General features: G+C 40.8%; 2 protein-coding genes across 5 annotated transcripts in view; one reads left to right on the top strand and one right to left on the bottom strand.

Moving 5' to 3' along the window:
* Nucleotides 1-8,012, bottom strand: part of mIF3 (mitochondrial translation initiation factor 3) — a 42,587-nt gene extending 34,575 nt beyond the window's left edge. The window contains exons 1-5 of one of the 4 annotated variants that reach the window (XM_065496062.1): nucleotides 7,281-8,007; nucleotides 6,917-6,989; nucleotides 6,750-6,869; nucleotides 6,522-6,693; nucleotides 5,321-5,487 (exon numbers count right to left, since the gene is read on the bottom strand). In XM_065496062.1, the coding sequence (XP_065352134.1) occupies nucleotides 6,529-6,693; nucleotides 6,750-6,869; nucleotides 6,917-6,989; nucleotides 7,281-7,621 (699 nt within the window). In that variant the 5' untranslated portion in view covers nucleotides 7,622-8,007 and the 3' untranslated portion in view covers nucleotides 5,321-5,487; nucleotides 6,522-6,528. Of the gene's footprint in view, nucleotides 1-5,320; nucleotides 5,488-6,521; nucleotides 6,694-6,749; nucleotides 6,870-6,916; nucleotides 6,990-7,280 lie in introns of those variants that run through there. The other 3 variants (XM_065496065.1, XM_065496063.1, XM_065496061.1) reach the window with 3 other exon arrangements.
* LOC135947319 (monocarboxylate transporter 5-like) lies at nucleotides 228-6,516 on the top strand. Its single transcript, XM_065496059.1, has 14 exons — nucleotides 228-466; nucleotides 2,999-3,207; nucleotides 3,338-3,481; nucleotides 3,866-4,051; nucleotides 4,105-4,288; nucleotides 4,341-4,444; nucleotides 4,494-4,561; nucleotides 4,620-4,681; nucleotides 4,761-4,884; nucleotides 5,109-5,286; nucleotides 5,377-5,532; nucleotides 5,709-5,792; nucleotides 5,842-5,967; nucleotides 6,184-6,516. Exons 1-14 carry the CDS (start codon nucleotides 243-245, stop codon nucleotides 6,321-6,323), a joined length of 1,989 nt encoding a protein of 662 aa, XP_065352131.1. The 5' UTR covers nucleotides 228-242; the 3' UTR covers nucleotides 6,324-6,516.
* Nucleotides 8,013-8,691: the final 679 nt, after the last annotated feature.

The raw sequence follows: 8,691 nt of genomic DNA, 5'->3' as shown, positions 1-8,691 counted from the left end.
ATATATTTCGCATTTCCTTATATAATTTTCAAAAGCTGATAATAATGAGATTTGACGCAATTCTTATTGATTTTGGCATCATTTCAAAGTTAACTCGATGAAATCGCAATAGAAAAGATTGCGATTCAGGACGCCTAGCTCCGGTGAAGCAAATCCGCGAACGTGCGAGGTGAAAACGGAGACGCGAGGATTTGCACCCCGAGATCTCTCGCAATAAAATTGTCATTGCCACCGCGACTGGTATGATAAGTGACCCAGAAAATCTTCGAGATGCTGCCCCCTCGCGAGCGCTTGCTAAGCCAAAGCTACGGCCGCGGTTGAGCAAGCGCTCTCACTTCTTCTTTCTCCTCGCGGCACGCAGGGTTAATACTGGGAGGGTGGGTTTGCAATCAGTAGCCTCCAGCCCAACGACCGTGCCTATTGAAATATCAGACGCCCAACACTCCACCACTGACAGAAAACTCAGGTAATAAGATTTATTTTTATTTTCAAGAGTTCAATCAATTCATGATCAGTGAAAAAACAGAGACGAATTCGAAATTTTGCTTCAAAACTGTGTTTTAATACTTCAATACAAGAAATAACATAGTTCTGTGTCAGGGTTTTTATTAAAATGGCCAAGGACTTTTTCCGCTAACAAAATTTTGAAATAATGTTTTAAATAAAATTTTTACATGCAACAAATAAAAACGGCGGCAGAAATATTGAATAGGAAATGAGGAATACGAATCTCAATTAATAACACTCACGGACAATTCATAAATAGTTTTACCGATTAAATTATATTTTTTTGTAATTTTTTAATCGGTTGCACATGTTAGGCTGATAGTTAGGAGCACCAGTGCCGAGGTCAGAATATAAAATTACACAAATCAATGCGCTGCTTGAGACGATGATTCGCAACGACAACAAGGACGGCTTGAGTCTTGATGACCTATCCAAGATATTCCACTTTGATAACAGTCTAAGTGGTAAATCCGCTGCCATACGAGCAAAGAAAAACAGCTTACTCATTAAGCCCTCTTTACGCCAAGCGAGAAAAGAAGAGAAGAATGAGAAAATGCGTGTCTCACAGAGAAAGAAGAGAATATTAAATCGATCCGCGCACGCACGTGGTATGCAACGTTGATGAATAAAAGACGACGGTGACAAACAGGTGTTTTTGCACATAAAACCAATTACGCACGCAGAAAAACATCGAGTGCAAATAGTCGCGCGTTTTCTTCTCTAGACTCGTAATGGGCAGTAAATAAGTAGGGTTTTTATCGCTTTTATCACCGCCGTTTCAAGTGCGCCGATTGCTGCACCAATTGGTGACAGCCTTGGCATTTTTCTACATTTTCGCGTGATAATTTACAGGTAGCCACCGTGCAAAATGATTAATCATGAAATTTCTAAATTTCTTAAGATACATTTCTTGCTTGCTATTTCAAGATGTGCACACGTGTGTCATAGCAATTGGAAAGAATAAATTAATAATCCGGCGCCAGGAAGATGCGTCACTGATTTCCTCATTTTCGCTCCAACTGTGCTCCTTGCCTCGTTTCATTGCAACGAATGCTCATTGATATGATGAGAAAACGATTTTTACGTGTTTTTACAAGTTAATTTGAAGATTAGAATTATCTGGAGAGAATTGGTGATTTTATCAAGAAAAGAAAAATTGATTTGCTTGGCAGGTTGCTGGATTTAAAAAAAACACTCGTGACTTGTTTCAAAATTGAATAATGTGTGAGCCTATATTGTCCGTTTTTTGTTTCAATCAGAGATGGGAGTGAGAAGACTAGCGATATCCAGTTTTGATTGTAACATATTTCCCAGCTCTTTGAAACTTGAAAAAAGCATATAAATATAAAATATTTCGTGAGTGTTAGAAACAAATTTCAACATATATTATGTAAACTAGTTTGTTTTCCATTTCTGCCGATGATTGGTTGTTGTGATACTTGCTCACATAGTGCAATTCGAGTGGTGCAATCGCGCGGTGTTTGCGTCGGCGGAAATAAAACTACAATCTATCCCAATCAAGCGGGAGGCCATAGCGCTGGACGCATCGCACAAATAATAAATAAAAGTCAACAGCTCGCGCGGTGCTGATTATTTTGTTTTCTACTGCTCTCTCTTTCTCTCTCTCTCTCTCTGTCCTCCGAGCGAAAGGGTATGAGCTGCGGCAAGTAATTAGGCGAGCGCACACGCGGGGCAAACGTGAAATTACGCCCCCGGTGACCCTCGCGCCGTTTTTCACTTGGCTTTAAGTTTGACTTCACGGATTCAAGCAGCTCACGGACTCTGATCTCTCATTATCGCTCTTAAAATGTTTGTGGACTAATATTGGCTTAAGACGGTCGAATCAAAGAAATTTTGAATTCGTGTGTTTCTATAGAAAGGAGAAAGCTATATCTATTTTTAAGTAAATAGCCACATATCACAACATATTTTGACCGTTGTTTTTGTTTTTCAGAAGGAATTCTTTGAATTTCTTGAGTAACAGAGGTGATATTTTTTTAAAGATTGTCCAGTTATTTTAGTTCCAAACACCAGAACATAAAAATTAGTCACCGATTTCTGTTCTAAAATATATTTATCATGGAAAAAACATTGATCCCAAAAGCCAAGTAGCATTATTAAGACCAGATAAAATAAAAAGGATTTAAATAAAGCCATTATTTATTAACGCAACCCCCATTCAGAAGTCGTTTTCCTCTTGTTTTTGTTTCAGTCCTCTCGAAGTAAACAAAATATATATACAGTAAGACTAGGAATTACTGTCATGCGTAACAAGTAAATATTTTTATTGTGATCCATATCCAAGTTTAAATATAACGAATTGAAGCGTGCGACCTTTAGTAAGATCGGTGCGGCGTTTAAGGCTCTTTTGGAACAACCAGTCGAGCAGCAACGAGTGCCAAAGTGCGATTGCACAAATTCAAATCGACCGACCAACTCCCTTTCTCTCAGAAAAAAGTTGGAAGTTTGTTTTAACACATCAGTTTGGCAGCTCGATGGGCAGCAAGTACGTGGCCATTCCGCCCGACGGCGGCTGGGGCTGGGTCATCGTGGCCGCCTCCTTTTTCTGCAATTTCGTCGTTGACGGCATCATCTTCTCATTTGGCATGTACAAGAAGCACATCATCGAGGAATTTGGCGAGACGGAGGCGAGGACGGCACTCGTCGGCTCGCTCCTTTCTGGATTCTACCTCATCGCAGGTGAAGTCATACTGTTTTATCCTTATATTTTTGCTAACTTAACCACAACTTCATTTATAACATTTGACTGGACTTGTTAAAATTAAATTAGACAATTTTTGGGCTGGCGAATAATTTTGTTTGGTTTTAGGTCCATTTGTGAGCGCATTGTCTAACAGGTACGGTTTCCGAGCAGCAACGATTTTAGGCGCTGTTTTAGGCGCTATCGGCTTCAGCGTCTCGTACTTCGCGGACAGCGTCACCTTTCTCTACCTTTCCTACGGCATTGTTGGAGGTGAGCACAAAATGCATTAACTTGATTGCCGCGTGTTTGCCGCGATGTGCATTGCACAACTGTTAGCCACTACACGTGGGCTGCACCTCTCTTGACTATTTTGCAATGAATGGGTCAACAACTCCTTCCGCGCCGATTTCCCTTAGAAACAACCCCTCTTGTAGTGAATATAAGTCGGTCCTATCATAATTAACAAATAATTTAGGTTAAGCAGGTTAAGTAATTCAGATTTATAAAAACATTAGGCATACGTTTTTATTTCATTTTCTTGCGTAAAAGAAATCACGAGAGTAGAAAAGAGCAATTCTCGATTTGACGTAATCAATGACAATGAGCGTCTCATTTTCTTATTTCAATAAAATAATTGAACTATCTGCGTGATAGGCGTGGGCTTCGGGCTGATTTATGTTCCGGCCGTGATCGCCGTGGGCTTCTACTTTGAGCGATGGCGCGCCCTAGCCACGGGAATCGCCGTGTGTGGCTCGGGCATTGGCACCTTCCTCATGGCACCGCTCTCCACCTACCTCATCGACACTTATGACTGGAAAGTAGCTCTGCTCGTCCAAGCCGGTTTGAAGAAGACAACATTTTAATTGAAAACGACTTAATGGAATTTTTCGCAGGCATTGTGCTATCATGCGCGGTGGTGGGCCTGCTGTTCCGACCCCTGGAGCCGACCCTCGTGGAGACGTCGGACGACGACAGAGAGCTGAACGAGACGCAGATTCCTCTGATGGAGAAGAGAATTAGCAAGGACCTGGAAATGCCACGTTCAGCCTCCTTTGCCAGCATCCCCGAGAATAGCAGGTTGGTTCCCTCTAAAATGATGACATTCTTTGCCTATTTTACTTTTTGACAGACTCTCTCTGACTGAAAAAAGACTTTCAACGTACTCGCAGCAGTCAGGCCCGCCAATTAATGCAATGAAAAATGGAGGATCAAACGTAGATATTAACGGAGATGGTGAATTTTCCCTGCCCTGTCAATGAATTTTTTTAATAGTAACTTGCAGGGTACCTGGCCATTCCTGAACTGAACCCTGTCGAGGAGGAGGGCAACGGCGGAGTCCCTCAGCAAAAGGCATTTAACCCTTTTTCCTGTATTAAGACATATAATTGATTTTAATCTCCTATTTCAGAGCATCAGCAGAAACAGCTCCGCCGCCCTGATAGTCAAAATGGGCAGTAGAAGAGCCTCCAGGTACTTAAGTCCAAATTTAAAAATGATATTCCATCAAAGCGGAGTAAGAGTGATGGTAATCAGTTTAAAATTTGCTCAGGGTGCGGACGCCATCAGAATGCAGCACGCAAAGCGGGCTGAGGAAGGCCGAGGCCAAGGCCATGCAGAGGGACGACATGTACTTCACCGGCAGCATGCAGCGGTTACCGCAATATGCCTCTAGGGTGAGAATATATAATTCTTTTTAAAAATTTAATCACACACGACTGACACGACCCCTTTGAATGCCAGAGTTGTGATAGTCACACCATTGATGTGTGCGGTTTAAAAATGGAAGATAAAGGGGGTGTCACTATTTACTAGTAACAGAAAAAGGTCAAAGTTTTGTGACCCTGATAGCAGATGCGGCTTAATATTCATCATGCGGCTGATTTTAAATTATTTTCAGACCTCTCTGGCGTATCACGTATCAGTGACGCGGCCTGCCACGGCTGACAAGCAAAACGCCGAGCCGTCCAACAGCATTTTCGACCTGACTCTACTCAGGAGCCCCACTTTTATCTTGCTTTGCGTGTCTGGATTCCTAACTATGATGGGCTTTTTCGTTCCTTTCATGTTTCTCTCAGGCAAGGGATTTGTATGATTAAAAATCATTTTGCGTACGATAAAAATATGGATTTAGGAACAGTCTAATTAAATGAAAAATTGCTTTACAGATCGGGCCACAGACATGGGGATGGAGGCGTCCGCCGCGGTGTTTTTGGTCTCAAGCATCGGCATCACCAACACCATTGGCCGTATCATGTGCGGCCTCATCTCCAGCATGCCTGGAATCAATGCCCTCGTTGTCAACAACATCGCGCTCACCATTGGTAATTATAAATAAAAATGAATAGCCAACAATGTGCTCATTAAAACGGAACAGCTTTAAAATGTATCTTTTTTAATGTAAATTTTATGGCTATTAAGAAATAACGGCCAATCAACTGATTCAAATATCATCTTAGTTGAAAGAAGTTTTGAAATTGTCACTGTGTTTCTTTTTCAGGCGGAATTGCGACTATTTTTTCAGGCGCGTCCGAAGACACGGTTTTCCAATATGCTTACGCATGCGTTTTCGGCCTCGCCATTGGTAATTTTAAAATGTGGCTTCAATTCAGAAATAAACTTGGGATTCACAGCGTGCTTCGCCTCCCTTCGATCTATCATTCTGGTTGACCTGCTTGGCTTGGAAAAACTTACAAATGCCTTTGGCCTATTGCTGCTCTTTCAGGGCATCGCAGCGTCCATCGGAGCCCCAATCGCAGGTATTGATTCTTTAATTTTAAATTACTGGAACAATGACTGAATTTTTATTTGAGTCTGTTTGTCCAAATACATTCTTAATCAAATAAATATATGTTTTTAGTGAATTTAAATTCTACCAAAATTTAATTTAACTTGAGACTTAAATATAGCAGTAATATCACTAAGTTCAATTTAAGAAGTTTTCGCCCATTTCAAATAATTTCCTTTATTACCAGGCGCGTTCAAGGACATGTCTGGGAGCTATGATGCGACATTCTACCTTTCTGGGGGCCTAATCCTTGTGTCGGCCATCATGTGCTACCCTCTGAACCGCCTGCACGCGTGGGAACATAGAAACGACCGCACTAACAAGTGACTAGATGGACTGAACCCGCTCAACGCCCCCGCAAGACTCTTTTTCTGCCCAACGATCCGCGGTGCCAAGAAAAACGCTTATTTTGTAGGCTAAGAGTGTACAAATCGCGCGCGCAATATTTTTACACGTGAACTTGTTGTTAGTTTTACAACAGCGTCTGCCGAACATAAAATATATTCGAGGAAAAATAAGACTCACTTGATTTTCATTCAGCCGTCTTGATGATATCCTCAATACTGCTCTCTGCTTCCTTCTTCGTCTCTTTCGGCGCCATGACTGTGAACTTAAGGTTGCCGCCTTTGAACCGCTTCTGGAGAAATCGTGCCTCAGAACTGATCAGGCCTTTTTCGATGGTGCTGAACACCTCTTGCTGAAAATGGTTGCTTAGTCATTGCGACTGCAAAAGATTTATTTTGAATCACTTACAGCTTCAGATTCGGCGCCGGAGATGGTGACTCGCACGTCAGTCCTTTTCTTGATCCACTTGACCATCTGCTTTATTTTTGACTCAAGGTCATGCGCTCCGATCTTTGAGGTTAACAACAGCTGCCAAGGTATTAATTTTTAAGGATAGGGATGAACAAAATATAGACCTGCTTTTCCTTGTGGTCTTGCTTTGTGACCTTTGCAGCAAGTTTCCCTGCGCCTGACGAGGCAGTTAGTAGCCTGAAAAATTTCAAATTGCCAAATTGATATGATTACTGCAAGAAGGGCAGGTGACAATATTATTTATAAGTATTACACAAAAGGGAAAATCCTTGACAAATCCTTTACACATTATGGAAAATTACACTTCTTGTCATGACTAGTTATCGCCACCCGCGAGATGTTTAACCCGGCAGAAACTGTATTTTATTCCATTATGTATGTTAAATATTTTGTTCATTATTTCGATTATTTCCGTATAAATACATAAATAAATAGTAAAAATGATAGCAATCATGGATATATTTTTACCTGTAGGTGGCCCTGTTGCTCTTGGCATCAGGGTCAGAGACATACTCGAGCTGCAAGCTGCGTCTCCTTGCAATCTTCTCGGCCTCCTCAAGTAGCATTACCGTCATGCTGCCCTTCTCCGGTCCAAGCAGGGTCACCAGCGGCTTGGGCACCGTCTTGGGCCGTGCAGGTGGCTTGCCGTCCGGACCCTTTTGGCTCCGTTCCGAGCAGAAGAGGGCCGTGGGACCCGTACGACCGCATGTCACCCTCGGTGCGATACCCGCCACCGATAACACACCCCTGGTCCTGACAAAGGTTTGCAGAAGCAGCTGACGTGCGTGCGACAGACCGGCCGCTGCCATCTTTGTTTACAAATTCGAATTTCGCGCTGTAAATTTAAATGCTGCCTGGCGAGGGGGAAGCGGGAAATCAGCCAAAACGTCAGCATTGTCATTGCATGTAGATACTCTTCTACATTAATTCTTATTTGGATTTTTAATCAATTTGATGATTGGAAATTCCGGAAATTGTTATGCACTTTGAGCAGTAGAAGAACATATTTTGCAATCAGAAAGGGTGCATTGTGAGAAGATCATCATCTATGAATATGAACTATGAACTTACTGCTATGCTGAAAGACAAATAAATTAATTGAATTGAGTCATGCGCGAATGAGCTAAAAATTTGGTTTTAAACGTTTTAAGTATGATTTTGTTCTTACGAGTTTGATAAGATATACTCTTCATAAATTGTATTTTTGATTAAAAAATTGATAACAGCTATCGCAGATAACATATCTGGTTACTTACAATTAACTAGCATGAAAATGTGTATTAGTGATTTTCAGGTGATTTCAGGTGATTTCATATTTCCTCACCAGATCCCATGTCATATATATTTTGAAAGTAACGGAATAAAAATTGTATGAAGTTCTTTGGTTTTCCCTATATGTATTTAATGAAGGAACATACTAAGCAAAATTGATCTTGCATCTTTAAATTACAAATTAATAATAAATATTTCATTCATCTTTAAATTAGCCATTGACATATATTATGTATATAATTGCAACTTAATTTACGCACTCATTGTCAATGATATGATATCTAACCACGTAATTTTTTTCAATTTGCAAAATATCAGTAGGCAATCATCCTCATCCTATAATTTTAATAGCAAAAAACGTACTACTAAAAATGCTTACCAGCAGCACTTAATTAATTATTTTGAATTGTCCTAAACTCACTCTAAATTACCACCCTATGGCTTTTTCAAAATTCTGAGAGAACATTTTTATCTTTTAAGCAAGAGAATAGAAAATTCCAGCATGATAAAGTTATTAATATTTTCAAGGGGTTGAAATATAGCCGTTTAGGGGTTTAAGCACCCCTTAAACCCTTTTAGTCGGTCAGGGAATGTCAAGATTAGTTTA

The sequence above is a fragment of the Cloeon dipterum genome, chromosome X, assembly GCF_949628265.1.
Source record: "Cloeon dipterum chromosome X, ieCloDipt1.1, whole genome shotgun sequence".
Taxonomy (NCBI): Eukaryota; Metazoa; Arthropoda; class Insecta; order Ephemeroptera; family Baetidae; genus Cloeon; species Cloeon dipterum.
Note: the sequence above shows the minus strand (reverse complement) of the source record. Positions and strands in the feature narration are given on the sequence as shown.

Excerpts from the sequence above, each read along its gene's own strand:
- LOC135947319 (XM_065496059.1), top strand. The coding sequence starts at position 243 with ATGATAAGTGACCCAGAAAATCTTCGAGATGCTGCCCCCTCGCGAGCG. Across the intron at positions 5,287-5,376 it reads TCCTTTCATGTTTCTCTCAG|ATCGGGCCACAGACATGGGG; the intron begins GCAAGGGATTTG and ends ATTGCTTTACAG. Across the intron at positions 5,968-6,183 it reads CATCGGAGCCCCAATCGCAG|GCGCGTTCAAGGACATGTCT; the intron begins GTATTGATTCTT and ends CTTTATTACCAG.